The sequence below is a fragment of the Saprolegnia parasitica genome, assembly GCF_000151545.1.
Source record: "Saprolegnia parasitica CBS 223.65 unplaced genomic scaffold supercont2.19, whole genome shotgun sequence".
Lineage (NCBI taxonomy): Eukaryota > Oomycota > Saprolegniomycetes > Saprolegniales > Saprolegniaceae > Saprolegnia > Saprolegnia parasitica.
In genome coordinates this window covers 511,786-527,395 of record NW_012156413.1, presented here as the reverse complement: position 1 = coordinate 527,395, position 15,610 = coordinate 511,786, and the positions used below count along the sequence as shown (strand labels likewise).

The 15,610-nt window shown below is 57.2% G+C and overlaps 6 protein-coding genes across 6 annotated transcripts; 3 read left to right on the top strand and 3 right to left on the bottom strand.

Moving 5' to 3' along the window:
• Positions 1-76: 76 nt before the first annotated feature.
• SPRG_05453 (hypothetical protein) lies at positions 77-945 on the bottom strand (the record flags this gene model as incomplete). The annotated part of the gene is made up of 2 exons (XM_012344697.1): positions 77-194; positions 281-945. The coding sequence occupies 2 exons, from the start codon at positions 943-945 to the stop codon at positions 77-79; spliced, it is 783 nt and encodes a 260-aa protein (XP_012200087.1).
• A 332-nt stretch (positions 946-1,277) lies between these two features.
• On the top strand, positions 1,278-2,279 carry SPRG_05452 (hypothetical protein). Its single transcript, XM_012344696.1, has one exon. It carries the CDS (start codon positions 1,315-1,317, stop codon positions 2,254-2,256), a length of 942 nt encoding a protein of 313 aa, XP_012200086.1. The 5' UTR covers positions 1,278-1,314; the 3' UTR covers positions 2,257-2,279.
• A 1,004-nt stretch (positions 2,280-3,283) lies between these two features.
• On the top strand, positions 3,284-3,916 carry SPRG_05451 (hypothetical protein; the record flags this gene model as incomplete). The annotated part of the gene is made up of 1 exon (XM_012344695.1): positions 3,284-3,916. The coding sequence occupies exon 1, from the start codon at positions 3,314-3,316 to the stop codon at positions 3,914-3,916; it is 603 nt and encodes a 200-aa protein (XP_012200085.1). The 5' UTR covers positions 3,284-3,313.
• Positions 3,917-4,631: 715 nt separating this feature from the next.
• On the top strand, positions 4,632-6,466 carry SPRG_05450 (hypothetical protein). The gene is made up of 8 exons (XM_012344694.1): positions 4,632-5,063; positions 5,111-5,204; positions 5,252-5,362; positions 5,412-5,565; positions 5,608-5,780; positions 5,836-5,942; positions 5,987-6,114; positions 6,164-6,466. The coding sequence occupies exons 1-8, from the start codon at positions 4,643-4,645 to the stop codon at positions 6,401-6,403; spliced, it is 1,428 nt and encodes a 475-aa protein (XP_012200084.1). The 5' UTR covers positions 4,632-4,642; the 3' UTR covers positions 6,404-6,466.
• On the bottom strand, positions 6,427-9,327 carry SPRG_05449 (AGC/AKT protein kinase). The gene is made up of 5 exons (XM_012344693.1): positions 8,848-9,327; positions 8,632-8,800; positions 7,822-8,587; positions 7,304-7,777; positions 6,427-7,248 (listed from the first exon to the last, which is right to left on the bottom strand). Exons 1-5 carry the CDS (start codon positions 9,313-9,315, stop codon positions 6,954-6,956), a joined length of 2,172 nt encoding a protein of 723 aa, XP_012200083.1. The 5' UTR covers positions 9,316-9,327; the 3' UTR covers positions 6,427-6,953.
• Positions 9,328-10,330: 1,003 nt separating this feature from the next.
• SPRG_05448 (hypothetical protein) lies at positions 10,331-11,605 on the bottom strand. The gene has a single exon (XM_012344692.1). The coding sequence runs from the start codon at positions 11,567-11,569 to the stop codon at positions 10,436-10,438; it is 1,134 nt and encodes a 377-aa protein (XP_012200082.1). The 5' UTR covers positions 11,570-11,605; the 3' UTR covers positions 10,331-10,435.
• Between the last annotated feature and the right edge of the window lie 4,005 nt (positions 11,606-15,610).

The following is a 15,610-nucleotide window of genomic DNA, read 5'->3' as shown; positions in this document are numbered from 1 at the left end:
TGTTTTCATGCTACAATTTATACACACAAGCACCCACAACAACGAATAAAAGCTTTGTACTACCAAGTAGTTCAAGTTAAGTCTGCACCAAAACGACAGCAGCCACGCTTGCAACCAGAGCGAGTGGCGACCACACGGCGCCAACCGCGGGACTTGACGACGGCTTGACGGTTTTCGGCGCGGTTGTCGCACCGCTGCCAGCGCCGCTCGAGATCGGGTTCTTTGCGAGCCATGCGAGCTGCGACTCTTGCGTGCAAAAGATGGTGCTGCCAAAAACGACTTGATCTTGTCGTTGATCGGGCCCATGGCTTGGGCCTGAAGGAACGCCGAGCCCTGCGTCGCGATCTGCGTCTGCACGAGCGACGTCGCGTCCAGCAGCGTCACGGGCTTGCCGCTCACGTTGTACTTGATCTCAAGCGCCGGCGCAATCTGGACGCGTGTCAGCGTCAAGTTGCGCAGAAACGGAAACGTCTCATTGCACGTCGCGACCGCGGTCACTTGGATGGTCTTGGGGCCGCCACAGCACGTGTCCGTGTTGTCGAGCAGTGGGTTGCAGCCGACGCCTGGTAGACACGCGTCCACTTGCAGACTCATGGGCAACGATGCAAACGTCACGGTGGCGGCGGCTGTGATGCTGCCGTTGACGTCCGACGTCACGCTGAGCGCGTCGAGGCTGAGCGTGTTGAGGCCTCCGAGCCAGCGCGCGCGCACACTGTAGAGGCTCGTCGTCGTCGCATACAAGTCGCCAATGTTCTCGCACGGCTTGGGCGCGCCGGCCGAGCAGTTGCCAATGGACGCCGGGAGCGCGCTCGCCGCATACGCTGCGACGACGGGCTTGAAGGCGTCGATGGCGCCACCGAGGGCTTGCGGCAGGATCGGCGGCAGCGCGGCCGCGTCCATGAGCGCTGCCAGGCCGAAGAGGCAGGCGATCGCAGTTCGTCGCATGGTCAAAGTTGAAATGGATGCAAGTGCAGCGGTCGCATTAATTCGAAAGGTTTTATTGTAAATAGATAGATATAGATATACGTGTGTATTTTTAAGAACCCAGGTAAGATCGTCGTCTGGCTCAGCACTGAATTGCATGCAATCGACACCGTGCCCCGGAGTATCGTGTTGCAGACACTATCGAATAACGGTACAATAAAAACACACAAGTGTATGGTATTAAAATGCAAGCAGACTGTCAATGTCTCCTGTAAATGTGCGTGATTTTAGTGCTCGAATACTGAAACTCACGTACACCGGGCACGGGCAGATGTCGCACCATTGCTGTTTGACACTGGAGGCATTTCTCGTCTTCCGCCCGACATCGACATGCGCGCGATCGCTGCTGCTGCTGCCGTTGGCCTCGCCGCCGTCATGGCTGCGCCTGCCGACCTTGGGCTTGGGGCGCCCGTATTGCCGCAAGTGCTTTCAACGCTGCTGGACGCCTACAAGCCGCTTCTGGCCAACTACACGGCGGCGCAACTGCCGGCGACGATTGGCAACTGCGGCGCGGCAAACCCACCGACGCCGTGCATGGACTCTGGTAGCAATCTGTACGAAGACACGTCGTCGGATTGGTACAAGGTTACCGCACGCTGGATGTCGGGCATCAACACGATGAGCTTGACAAGCCTCGCCATGTCGTTCGACGACGCTGGCGCGTTGGCCCTCAACGTCGTTGTCAACTTCAAGGAGCTGCCCATGAGCCTTCGCGTCGAGGGCTGCCTCTTCAATGCGTGCGCCATGGTGCTCGACAACACCAAGTACTGTTGCGGCAGCGACAAGACGGTCACGATGACAGCGTCGGCGACATGCAACGAAACGTTTCCGTTCGTGCGCGACGTCGTCTTTTCCGACGCGCAGATCACGCCGCCGATGACGGTCCAAGTCACCGTCGCGGGCAAGGCGATCAAGCTCAAGGATATCACGACGGCCGCGCAGGATGGTATCAAGACCGTCGCGGGCTCGTTCCTGCAAACCAAAGGCATTGATCTGTTGAACAGCCAGATCAAGGACCTCTTTGGCAACAAGGTCTACTGTTCCCAAGCCTCCAAGGACAGACAGACACCAGCGCCGACGACGACACCTCCCCCCACGACGGCACGGCCCACGGTCGCACCGACTACCGTGACAGTGGGCAGTCAAGCAGGCCCCAGCGCCAAGTCGAGCGCGCCCACAACGCAGCCGTCAAGTGCCCTCGCGTCGTTGCACTATACCAGCACGGTGCCCATGCTCCTAAGCTTTCTCGTTGTTTGCATACTGCATGCATAATCGCAACGATAACAGAGTATTTTGAACCGCAAGTAGAGCCATTGGAGACTCCACACAGCGTTGCGGTTCGTTCGCTGCAGTGGGAAAGCTCTCGCAAGTGCATCGACGGGCCTCAGCTATACTTATATATGCACGCTGCTGGCATGTCCTGCACTAAGGACGTCGCGGTCGTCGCTGTGCACCCAAGAGGCCTTGTTGAAAAGATCAAAACACTGGCTCTGCTGCATCACGCAGCTCAGACCGCCATCGGAATAGTGCTGGAAAGTCTGCGTCTCAGTGGCTCGATGCGTTTTCTCCGTGCTTCCTACCTCGTGCAAGGAAGGCGCGCCGAACCTGCTAGCTGCCCGCTTTCTCTGGACGTGTCTCTGATTGGCTCTTCTGGCCATCAAATAATGCCAGCACCTCCGCGTCACACGTCGCGAGATGCCGGGCGCGTTTTTCTTGTACGGTATACTCGATTCAGGACCAGACCCGCGCAGCCGCCGCAACCCACGATCGAGTCCATTTTGGCAACGGACGAAAGGCTACTTTCTCGAGAAGCCGAGACTACTCGCCTGCCTCGTGTCGCTGTGACCGAGCTTGCTACCTCACCGGAGCGACAATCGAGCCAAGGGAATGTCTATTCCGTTGGCTCCAGCGTCAAGTGCCAATTTGCAAATTTTGACAGCACCACATAGAGCCGTCGATGAGAGTGTCCACACAGCACGAATTGTGTCTCGAAATGTATCGAACAACGACCGGCACGATTCCGACGTCGCAGTCTTTGCTAAAGCATCCCACGGTGTGGCCCGGGATATTCTGTGTTTAAGTTGCTTTCCATCGACTCGCCTCCGAAGTGCTGTCGACTGCATCGAGATGCAGAACAACTTGTTTGTCGTGCGCAGAATCAAACGCTCGCCGACCAAGCCCCAATGCAATATGCGCAATTGATAGCCAAAATGTTGAGGGCAAAGTTGAAGTTGGGCCAAGTGGTTTCGTCATCCGGAAGGATCCGGTTTTGGACGGCCGACTCAGGTGTGCATCATAACGACAAAGCACCCGAAGCCCGCCGACGACTATGACCGACGTCCACCCACTGGCGGTGCACAAGCCCGAGCGGTACCTGCCCAGCGCACACGACGTCGCTACACCGGCACCGTATATGAGTAACGAGCCCGAGCCCCAGGACGACGACGAGACCTTCCTCATGCTGCAAAAGCTCTTTGTGGCGGCGAACTGCCGCGCGGCCAGCACGACGCCGCAGTCGAACCTGTACTCGCGCGATGAAATCCTCGAGCGGCGGCGACGCCAGCGCGAGACGCGCCGCAACTCGCTCTACGAGGGCGGCGTCCACGAAGAGGCGTCGACGTCGATGGTCGAGCGACGCATCCGGTCGCGTGTGGTCCACGGCAGCTTTCGCCTCGCCCAGGTCGACCTCATGTCCCACGATCGCTGGGCCCTCGAGGACCCGATGGGCCGCCTGCACCCGATCGTGACGCGGACGAAGAAAGGGCGTCTGCGCTCGACGGTCGACAACCCCAAGATCGACGTCGTCATGACCAACGAGCACCGCGCGCTGCAGGACAGTGTGATGCAAAATCTCCTCACGACCAACGGGTCGGCCGCCCACGTGCTCCACGCCCCCAAAGCCACGTGGTACATTCGTGGCAAAGACATCTAATAACTTATTCTTTTTTCCTTTCTACTGCATGCCCATCGCGGTCTCCTCGTTGCTGTGTTGGTCGCATCGACAGATCCATGTTGACGCGAATGGATGTCGAAGCAAGACCATACACTGTTTATGGACCCTTGGCGAGACGAAGACGGATGGTGATGCAGACGTGGACATCTTGCCACCCTCACCGATTGCAGGTGCCTTCGTGCAGCCGCCATACTCGCTGTCGCAGCTCGCGTGTGTCCGAGAATAACACTCGAGCCGCGTCGAATCGCTTCGAGGCAAGCGTTCTCTTTACATACCATGCGTGCAAAATGCCATGCGTGGCTCGTCCGAGTCATGCTGCTGGACCTCCAACGGTATGCGTCGTGCAAGGTCGATCGCAATCGAGTGTGTGGACGTCTATGATATTAAGGTCGTGGTTCCTGGGGCCATATAGAAATACCAGTAACGTTAGGGAATATGGTGATTACCTTGGCCAATGTGGTCCATATTCCGGCAAGGCAGGCCCAAAATTGTACGTGGCATTACTGCATGCGAAATGGACGGTCGCCAAGGGCGAGGTCCTTGTGTGAAGAAAGTGTGGAGCATCGACCCATCGACCTGACGCTGGATTGGCTAAAAACATTTTGCTGCTGAAACGACCTCGGATTGGCTACATTTTAAACCAATGGGCGACGGTGGATGTGGATCTTTTTCGCGACGCTTCATTTCCGCATGTCCGCCGCCACGATGATGGGGAAGGACTCGCCGTTCGGCAACCTCATGGCCGAGGCAGTCAAGCTCAAGGGCGCGCAACAAGCGCAGCTGCGGCCCATCTGGGACGCGTGGCCGACCTACTTTCAGCACTCGATGTTCATGTCGGAGCCGATTCTAACGCTCCGGACACAGCCGTTCGCGGCCCGCAAAGCCGCCGCGCTCGAGATCAAGCAGAAAGGCAACGGATACTTCGCCGAGCACCAATACGAAGAAGCGGTTGCGCAGTACGAAATGGCGCTCTCGATCTTCAAGTACTGCGAGAACGCCGACCCGAACTGGAAGAAGAAGGGCATCCACGACGACGACATTAGCGTCGTCGTCTACACGCCCGAGTTGACCGCCGACGTCGTCGAGCTCACGTCGCTCCAAGTGTCGCTGTACCTCAACATTAGCGGTCCGTGTCCTTGCATCCATATACGACCTTTTACACCGCGTGCCTAGTGTGCAAAATGCGCCTCAAGGAATTTCCCATCGCGATCATCGCCTGCGACGATGCCATTGCGCTCGACAGCACGTGCGCCAAGGCCTACTACCGGTGCGCGACCTTCACTATCAAGGTATCTTCTACATGGACGCGTGTAGTCGCGCGCAAGCGCTCATCACGCCCTTGTCCTCGGGCGCGCTCGAGTTTGAAAAGGCGCTCCGCGACCTCGACACCGCGAGCAAGTTGGACCCGACCAACGTCGAAATCCGGTACGCCCTGTACATGGCGATACATGCATCCGACGACGCTTTTGCAAAGGAAGCTGTACCGCCAGCTCCGCGACGAGTCGGCCAAGCAAAAGCAGCTGGACAAGGCAACGTTCCAGGGCATGTTTGATCGCGGCGTCGTCGTCGACGCACCCAATACGCCTCTCGACGACGCCGACGCGCGGCGCAAGAAAATCGACCAAGAGGTGCGGCGGCAACGGTCTCGGTCCTCTTATATGGCGTCGTAGCTTGCCGACGCCAACGCGGTCGTGCGTATGTACGAGGCCAAAGGCGAGTTTGAGAGCGCGCGGGAGCTGCAAGCCAAGATCGACGAGGCCAAGGCGGCGGCGACACGGGGACCCGCACCTGTCGACTTTTACAACCCGACGCCCGACATGATTGCCGACGGCAAAGCCAACGGGTGCGAAAGGGCGCGGAACTATGACGTGGCAGCATACCGTGTGTGTATGTATTAGCATTGACTTGACCGACGTGCGCGTCCAAAAGATGCTCGCGGACCTCCAGGCCGAGCACGTGGCCAACGGCACGACACCGGCGTCGTCGACGAAGCCCCGACCCCGAGGTTTGCTACGTCCTGGCGAAGCGGTGATGCGACTCGCACCATAGCGGAGCTCTCGCCCTTTGATGCTGCGCTTCTCGAAGCCGACGAGATTCTCCCCACGCTCTCGGACGACGAGATCTCGACGCTCTTGCGCGGTGAAGGCGTTGTCGCCCTCGACCCTTCCGAGCGCCTCGTACACACCGAGCGTACTCTACCTGTGTTGGCTGATCGCTATGGCGTAGGCGACAGCGCGCACCGTGCTAGCGACCAAGCTCTGCCATGGCCCGTCCCCACGCCCACCCGAGGACCATACTTCCGGAGGCCAGAGCAGCCAGGCGATGAAGCCCGTGCTGTATCTTGTCTTGCTCTGGGTCCTCGGTCGTCTCTACTCGAGCGGTAGTCTCGGCATGCTCTACAGCGGCATCGCTGAGCTCGTCATGCGCCCGTCGTCGTCGCCCTTTGACGAATTTGACGAATTTTAAGCCATGAGCATGCATCCAAGATCGTTATCGTCGGTGTGTAGTAAGAAGTTGTATTATATCGCAGACAAGTAGTAAGTAGAAGAGGGGACCGGTGCTTACGCCGACGGGTCGGACCGGAACGAGTTGCGAAACGAGTTGCGGAAAAAGACCGGCGTCGCCGCTGGCGTTGCCGCGTTCGTCGACGCCGCCGCCGCCGACGGCGTCACCGGCGCCCTTCGAAAGATCTCGACGTCGGCCGCGTCCTCGTGCTTCTTGACGTCCGACGCGCGGTGTGTCGGCTTGGGCGGGAGGAGCGGCACCGACGTCGCGCGCGGCGGCAGCCGGTCCATGGGCTTGGGTGGCGTGCCCAAAAGGGCGGATCCATTGCTGCTTTGGTGTCGAAACTCTTCGAGACGGCGCGAACTCGACGTGCCCGGCATCGTAGAGTTGTATGGCGGGTTCAGATGCGGGTCCATCGGGTAAATGTCGGGCGACGCGCCGAGGTCCGGGCGGTCGTTGGCGATGAACGACGAGAGCGGCGTGCCGTTGCCGTCGTCGAGAAGGTCGTCGCTCACGATCGCGTCGGCACCGCGCCGGCTTGCGACCGTGTCCTTTGTGTGGAGCTCGTCGACGAGCGACTCGACAGCGACGAGCGCGTTCGGGTCCTCGCAAAAGTACGTAAAGTCCTTAAACGTAGGGTCCTGCGCCGGCGCCGGTGCCTTGCGCTGGCTCCGCGGCACAAATATCCTCTCAAACTTGTCAAAGAGGATGTTTTTCGACGCCTTGTCCGTTGGCGACATGACCTCTTCCGAGACGTCGAGCTCGGTAAACTCGGAATCGACATACTTGACGTCCAGCGTCGACGTCTACAATCATCCATTCAATCCAATTCAAGGACAACGTGGAGATATAGGTACGTACGAGGTGGGGCTTCCACGGCGCCTCAATTTCTTTTGGAGCAACTTGTCCCAGTTGATGTCGGCAAAGTACGGGTGCTGGAGGATGTCCGAGATCGCGCTGCCGTAGCGCTGGTGCGGGTCCTTCCGGAGGAGGCCGAGAAGCAAATCTTGGAGCTCGCGCGACGTCTCGGGCGTCGGCGGAAACATGACCGGGTCGTTCTGGATCTTTTGGTACATCTTTTCAATGTTGCTGTCAAAGAACGGCGACTTGCCAATGCTCATTTCGTAGAGGAGGATGCCGAGACTCCACCAATCGGCCGCCTTGCCGTACGACCGCTTCGCCTTTGGCAAGAGCAGCTCCGGCGCCGTGTACTGCGGCGAGCCGGCCATCGTCTTGGCGCCTTTAAACTCCGACACGTGCAGCTTGGCGAGGCCAAAGTCCACGAGCGCAATGTGGCCGTCGGCGTCAATCATGACGTTTTCGGGCTTAATGTCTCTACAAGGCATGATGCCGACACGATAGAGCAGTCGTCGTCGTACCGGTACAGAATGTCGTGCTGGTGCAAGTGATGAATGCCAAGGACGAGCTCGGCCGTGTAAAACTTGGCCCGCGCGGCCGAGATGCGCGAACTCGAGCCCTTGGACATGTGGTGGAAGAGATCGCCGCCGTTGTAGTAGTGCATGCCGAGGAAGAGCTTGGTCTGCGACTGGAACGCGATGCGCAGGCCCGCAATGAACGGATGGTGGATGTTTTGGGCCACGCGCATCTCGGTGAACGACGACTCGATGTCGTACTTGGTCATTTTGCCTTTTTCGAGGATCTTGAGCGCGTAAATCTGGCCGTCGCTCTTCTTGACCGCGCTCACGACTGTGCCAAACCCACCCTTGCCGATGACGTTGTAGACGGTAAAGTCCTGGAGCGAGATCGAGAGCGCGCGCGTCGAGCGCATGGCCGCAATGACCTCTTCCGAGTAGATGGTCTGCATGCCGAGTGCGTTCCAGTTGCCTTTGGCCATCTTGGTGTCGATTTCAATCTTGAGCCGAATGATCTTGCCGTACGGACCAAACCGGATGCGGTGGACCCACGGCTGGACAACGTCGGCGCCGTTCTGCTTGGACCGGAGCTTCTCGTGGCCCTTGATGGTCGCGACCTTGCCGTCGCGCTCCATGGTGACGTCGCTGATGGTGAACTCGAGGATGTCCATGCTCTCGCGGAACGTGCTGAGGAAGAAGAGGATGCCTTCGCGGCCGAAAAAGTCGCCGTGGAACGGAAACTTGCGCGGGTAGTAGGACGAGAAGACGAGGTCTGCGCGCGTCGCATGAGCCAGGATGCGATCGAGAATCCACTACCTTTGTTGAAGTAGGCGAGGAACTCGTCCACGAGGTTCGGTTCGTTCGAGAGGACGCGCCGGTAGAGCGAGTAGAGCGTCTCCGCGTTGCAAAACGGCGTCTTGGAGAGAAGCGAGCTGCCGTAGATGGACTGGCCGGCGTTGTTGAGGTTGAACCAGTCAATGCCCGCCTGCGGCAGACCATGAGGTAAGCGGTGCCATGTCGTCGTCGTCCTACCTGCATGACCTTGACCCACGCGATTTGGTCGAGCTCGGTCGTCGTCGAGACGTGGAACGGCTTGCCTTCTTGTGTGTCAAAGGTAAAGTCGTAGCCATGCGCGCTCTTGCCCTCGATGATCTGGACGCGTGTGAGGTGCACGCGGCCCTTGAGGTGGCGCCGCTTCCGCGCGTCTTCCTTGCTCTCATAGTACGACAGCAAATTCGACTCGAGCGTAAAGTAGCGCAGCTTCCAGTTGCGCACGAGATGGCCCTTCTTGGAGACGAAGCCTTCCCACTCAAAGCCGCTCTGGAGGTCGAGCGACTCGAGGTTCTCGGCGCGGCTCGCGTCGTAGCTCGTCTCCGAGAGGAAGGGCGCCGAGCGGAGGCCGGCGCTAGGCTCGTCCATGCCTGCGAGGCAGGTGCTGCTGAGATTCCGGGACGACATGTCGAGCGCGTTGCCCCCCATCTGCGACGCTTCGTTGCCCATGCTCGTCCGTCGGCGAAAGCAAAATCCCAACAAGTCAATTCACGCCACGCGTATCCGGACGGGCCGCCACGCACCGTTGCCAACATTGCTGAGGCGCGAGAATGCATATTGTCTCGTGCACCGTCTATCACCGCGCCGCAAAGACGCTCAACGACGCAATGCTATTCCTCGTGCAAGGTGCTAATATATCTTGCAATCGGAGAGCGGGCCAAAGACTAGGCGCCGTCCGAGCGTGGCCGCGCCACCTTGAAGAAGCTGTCGCATGGTCGACGCCACGTCCCTCGGCGCGGGTTCTTGGTCGCTTTCTTTCCGGTTTCTATACAAACGGTTAAGATACGGCTACGTCGGATGCGAGAGCGTGGGAGGTCGTGTTGGCGTCAGGCCTGGATCATGTATGCAGTCGACGCGCCAAGCTCGCATGCGAAGGGCCACGAAGACCTTGGTGTTTGTATGGGCTTGACGGGCCGCGCACGGGTGGCGACAACGAGCACCAATTTGCAACGCGTGCGCCGCGGCAGTCACGGTATTACGACAGCTTGAAGCCTCCGCGCTCACGTGGACGCTCGATTCGTCTTCCATGCTGAAGGAGGAATTGGACGGCGGCGAGTTGCGTGGAATTAGCGACCGACCAAGCCCCAGATTCCATCGGCGCCGTAGAATCTCCACGTGGACAACGTGGACGTAATGGGGCTGGAAAAATATGCATCCGACCCGCCCGGCGCGTCCAATTAATTGGATTTTATTATATTATTGCACCACGCATGCCGCCGTCTCGTGGGCCTGATCATCGCCGCAGCTTGGTGGCTGCTGCGGCTCAAAGTATTAGGACAGATGATTGCTAGCTACTCAACGACGAGCTATCAGGTGACGGTCCGCCGGTCGTGCTGCAAGAATGGGGCTCGGCACAGTGGCGCACGTGGGATACTTACTTGGACGCGACGAGGCCGGCCCGTTGTTGGGCGGGCTCACAGGCGAGAAGCACTGGTCGTGCCGGTAGCTCGGACTGTCAAAACAAGGTATCGCGTGGTCACACCGAGGTGCAATTATATGAAATAAGTTAAAACTACGGAGGGTCTATACAGAAAACTAGACGACAGGGATAAATAAGATGGCCCTTCGCTTAGGCCATGCTGGTCTTGCGCGCGATGCGGCAGAGGTCGGTAAAGTGGCCGCGGCGGAAGAGTGGGTGGCTGTACACGCACGACGAGGCGCGGGCCTTGGAGGCCTTGGTGAAGCCGTACATGTTGAGCTGCTGCTGGAAGCTGCGGTACTTGTTGTGCTTGAAGTACTGCGGCAGAGCTTCCCACGCGAGCTTGGACGAGTTGACGACCGTAAACGAAGCACCGTCGTCGCTCCAGCAGATGCGCTCGCCATTGTCGGACGAGATCATGTCGTACAGACCGCGGATAAAGCGCGCGGCCGAGAGGCCCGAGAGCTCCTTCGTGTTGTAGTCGACCTTGACCGGCTTGGGCGAGTCGCACGACGAGTCCGTCGTGGGTGAGCTCGACGGGCTCCACGATGTCGCCATCGACGGCACCATTTGATGCAACGACGGCAGGCGAATGTGGTGGAGCGGCGACGTCTGGCGCGTCTCCGAAAGCGCCGGCACGCTGAAATGTGTGTTGAACAATGGCTTCGAAGCTGGCAAGTCGTCGTCACCGTTCGAGAGGACAAACGACACAGAGTGCGGCGAGAGCGAGCCAGTTACCGGGCTCAGCGGCGCGGCCGGGATGACCGGTGATGGCAGCGCCATCACGACAGGCGACGAAGGGTCGCTCTCCATGTCGGTCGAGCTCTCGTCCTTGGCCTTCTTGCTGCTCTTGCTCTGGCGCTTGACGTAGACGAGCTCGTCGAAGTTGTCGCGCGTAAAGTGCTCGCGCGAGTACGTCGAATGCATTGCGCGCGACTTGGACCACTTGCGGAAGCCAAAGTAGTTGAGCTGGCGCTGGAAGCTGGCAAAGTTCTTGTTGCGAAAGTACTTCGGCAGGATCTTCTCGGTCATCGTGGCCTTGTCGAGGATCTCAAACGCCTTGCCGTCCAGCGTCCAGCGGATGATCTGGGGCGACTCACGGCGGAGCATCTGGTGCAGGTGCAGCAGGAACGGGGCGACCCATCCGCGCTTGCAGGCTTCCATCTGCATCGGCACCGAGAGGTTGGCGGGCATGTTGATGTTCATGCTCATGCCCATGCTGAGGTCGTCGAGGCTCGATGGCCGCATCGTTGTTGGCGCCGAAGGTTGCATCGCAAGCATCATCTTGCTGTGAGGTGTTGAGGTGATAAGAGCAAAATCGCTTATGGTGTCAACCCTGGCGGTGGTCACGAAAATGCGTTATTATTATTCGTCGTCGGCAATATTTTTATTTCAAAGTCCGTGAATCTGGCACTGGCCGAGATGCCAATTAATTGTCTTGGTCGCAAATGCCCTCGGCATATACTTGCATACTTTATGTACAATTGTAGGGAGCAATATATGACGAGAGATTCTATTATATTTGTGCGAATATTAACACCTATAATTAAAAAGCTTCTGCCAAAACAATATCAGAAAGCCCGCGCATCAGAACCAACGGCCCCGTCTGCCAGATTCTTTTCAATAGTTTCTTTGAGTGTATCGAATCATTTCTGTTACAGCGCCTGTGATTGGCCAAAATGAATTCCACGGCCATCGCCCAATGGTTGGTGAAGATTCGAATGCTATTGCAATTGAATCCAAAAACGTGGCCCAAAAAAAGAACCCGCCTGGGTTCGACCAATCAGCGTGCGTTCTGCGAAAGGCCGTTTCACTGGCGACCAAAGATCCGCGTTGCGAGCGCGTTCTTTTTCGCATTGGCGTTTCCATACAAACACCCAGTGAAGTCAATTCAAATCCCCAACGCAAAATAAGAAAAAGAATCTTCTGAATCCGGATAAGAATATCCGTAGATTCGCTGGGCTGTGGGAAATCCACACCGCCTTTCCCACAGCACACGTCGCTCCCATGCGCAGTCTTACCGACGTCGGAAACGTGTGGGGAATGACATTTACAACATCACGGACAGTCAATTTGCGCATGAATCTAGGGTGTGGATCTTGGATTCCAAGTTGCTTCAACGCGCCATTACGCATGCTAAAGCCCGTTGATGCGCCAGATTCGGTCGTGCGACCTTTCTTCAAGGTCATTCTACCGGTACTCCAATGTCAGTGCTCGACGTAAGGTGAACCTTTGACGAAGGACGAGTGGCGATCGGGTGCCTCTTGATGAAAAGAGATTTGAGTGGCGACAAGGAGCAATACGAAGGAGGATCCGAAAAACAAAAGTGGAAATTCGGCATAGCGTATGATGATGGCGACGCAGGCGGAGGATGCGGCGCTACGAGTCGATCTAGACAGTCGTATAACGGTTCTATGGCGCTGGGCCGGGGGCACGTCGGCTGCGTCACTACACCGGGGAAGACGTTGCGGGCGTCTTTGCATCCTCATCAACACACACTTTCCTGTCTCTCCAGCGACATTGTGGGTCGAGTCGGAACTGTTTGAACAACACGTCTCGGTGGTGCAACCAACGCTCAACTCTTTCTTGGCGAGACGAAGGATACGTGGCAAGCTCTTTGTGTTGGTGGCATTGTCCATTGAAACCAAGAGATAAATGGTCAGGTCCTGCAAAGGTAGTACCAGACTACCTTAAGATACGATCGATTCGAGTTGTGCCCGTCCACGAACGCCCTTTGCCCAATTTTGCGTCGAATTCGTTTTAGTCTTAAAAACACAAGAAAGTGACGGAATGACAAGATACGTGCACGCTCGATGCGCCGCCGAAAACTATTCCTGGGCATTCCGAAATCATGAAAAAGATGCATGGATTGGATTAAACGAGCTCGACGTCAACGTTTTTCATGCCGTTGCAGTGACAAAATGCCCACGAGCGGCGATATTGACAGCGCCGTAGCTTGTACAGCCTGGCTCAAAACGCGCAACCATCATAGTATCGTCGATCCAGACAAATTCAAACGCCAATGCCTCTACACACCACACAAAGAGCCATTTCCATTTGTACGTATCGTGCGCGCTCGAGCGATACCTCATGTCGACTCTACCACTGCGCGAAGGGAGACATGCGATGCGTTGTCGCGAGTTAGCGGTTGAGATGGCTGCAAGTCATCCATATTGAACTGTTGTGGGGTGGTGTCAGACCTCACCAGTACTACCTGTCCGTAAGCTTGAGTGTACCTGTGGCCGATATTGGCCGCCTCACTGACGCCGTTCGCTCGTGGCGTTCGTTGGCTTGAGGGTGAAAGGAATAAGCGTCGTCGTTGAGAAATTAGAAAGGTGCACTCGGTGACACAAAAAAACACGTGTCGAGGCACCTATGACGATGCACACCAAGTACACAGCTTCCGGCTTGACTACACCGCTGCACCGCGAGTCAATAGCAGCAGCTAGAGGAGCCAAGATAAAGATTCACTGCAATAGTGTAATATAATTTGACATGAAATAGTGTAATTATGAGGGCTTGCCCCGGCGCGGCGGCACTCGGATGGGCAAACCGAGTCTGAAAACGAAATCGCTCATATTTGGTGAGTGTATTATATACATGTAGGAGAGCTCAAAACGCTATGTCACGTCGGCGTTCGAGGCGTATATCCTGAGTTATCGATACCTGAAGTTTCAAACCCCCCTCAATGCGATCTTGGTGTACAAGACCCCACACACCATGACAGACCTTGCAGGTGTTCTCTTTTAATGAGTCAAGCGTGGGCGATATTGTATTGCAACGAGAGTTGGTCGATTGAGAGGACTTGTCGAGAAGGTGCAACGACGTGTGTCCAGAAGCTAGTACTAGTATTGTAATTGGCAAATACCACAGTACATAAAACAAACAGCCCTACACTTCCCGTTGAATGCCGTTTTACATTCCAAGCCCCAAGGTGTGTTCGCTTCCGCTGCTGCCTGGCATTCTAGTGCCGCAAATGTTGGAAGACGTACGTATTGTTGTTGTTGAAGTGGGTCGTCTATTACTATAGATGTAAACTATGCTAAATAAGAATGTAGGACTTTCTTCGTTGTATGTACTCGGTTGAGGGACTTGATTTAGGCAGTCTGAGGCAGGAGCGCGTTTCGCGGGACGAAGTGACGTCGCGGCCACTCGTGTTGGGCCAGGAGCCGGAGAAGCCGACGAAGAGCAGGCTGCTCGGGCTCTTGTACGAGGCTGTGGTGCAAGTGCAGTTGAGCGACACGCGCCGCCTTGACGGCAATCGTCCATGGACTTGGCAGCGGTAGGTCGGCGCGAAAGACGCGGTCGTTCCGGACTCGCCAGACGTTGAACCAGACGCAGGCGCGGAGCACGGGCCAGAGGTAGCGGAACGCGGCTTGGTGCGTGCTGGACGCCGTCTTGGGCGTCGTGTAGAGGTAGCTGGAGAGCGTAGTCGGCAAGGTCACACCCAAAGGGACCGTGACGGTGTAAGAAGTCTGAGCCACGCAGTGTGCTGTACCGTGGCACGGTCGGAGATGCGTGTAGTAGAATGCAAATATGAAAGTGATATTGTTCGTTATGTAAGCTAGACCAGTGGTAATATGTGCGTAGTAAGTAGTCTTGTTGGTCTAGATCGGGAGCCGCTGTGTGATTTCTAACAGACGGCGTGAAGCGTGCTCCACACGTCCTTGATGTAGTCGCAGTCTACGAGGAAGTGGCGGTACGTCTCGTGCGCGGGGCAGAAGAGGCACGCTTGGTCGGCCCTGTCGAGCCAGTGCAAATGTGCGCGGAACTTGACCGCGCGGAGCATCACTTGGTAGTGTGCTTCACCGCCGTGTTGAGACCCAAGCCCTGAGAGGAGGCTTGGACACAGTGATGCAAATTGGAGAGTGAATTATGTAGTTATGGATGAACTGGTCAATATTGTCGTAGACACGCAATTCAAAAGACACGCAGGACCAGCTTGGAGAAATGGGGACGTGGGTGGACAAGGCCCTACTGGCCGGAAGTGACGTCAAGCCGACGGTTTTGGCGGCCCCCAACGTGTGCTGACATTCACGGGCCAAGGGTCAACGATCTCGGAGAAGGTCGTGCTTGACCTCATCTTGCCCGCTGGCAGCAGCTCGCTCAAGCTCCAATCGCTCCCCTGCATGATCCAGGAGGACGAGCTGCCAGTCTATTGCGGCGATCTGCTGGTGTCTCGTCACGTGATGCACCAACTCGGCTACGACCCGACGTCTCTCCTCCAGAAGGCTGGCGAGATCCGTCGGGTCGTAGCCTTGGCCTCGGCTACACGCTGTTGGAGGATCTCGCGCACTTCGCGTCGTTGGATGTCGAGCGGGTCGG

Coding starts and splice junctions, on each gene's coding strand:
- SPRG_05452 (XM_012344696.1), top strand. CDS start 1,315: ATGCGCGCGATCGCTGCTGCTGCTGCCGTTGGCCTCGCCGCCGTCATG.
- SPRG_05450 (XM_012344694.1), top strand. CDS start 4,643: ATGATGGGGAAGGACTCGCCGTTCGGCAACCTCATGGCCGAGGCAGTC. Junction 5,781..5,835: donor GCCGACGGCAAAGCCAACGG/GTGCGAAAGGGC, acceptor TGTATGTATTAG/CATTGACTTGACCGACGTGC. Junction 6,115..6,163: donor TCGACCCTTCCGAGCGCCTC/GTACACACCGAG, acceptor GCTATGGCGTAG/GCGACAGCGCGCACCGTGCT.
- SPRG_05449 (XM_012344693.1), bottom strand. CDS start 9,315: ATGGGCAACGAAGCGTCGCAGATGGGGGGCAACGCGCTCGACATGTCG. Junction 8,801..8,847: donor CGTGGGTCAAGGTCATGCAG/GTAGGACGACGA, acceptor GGTCTGCCGCAG/GCGGGCATTGACTGGTTCAA. Junction 7,778..7,821: donor CAGCACGACATTCTGTACCG/GTACGACGACGA, acceptor CATGCCTTGTAG/AGACATTAAGCCCGAAAACG.
- SPRG_05448 (XM_012344692.1), bottom strand. CDS start 11,569: ATGATGCTTGCGATGCAACCTTCGGCGCCAACAACGATGCGGCCATCG.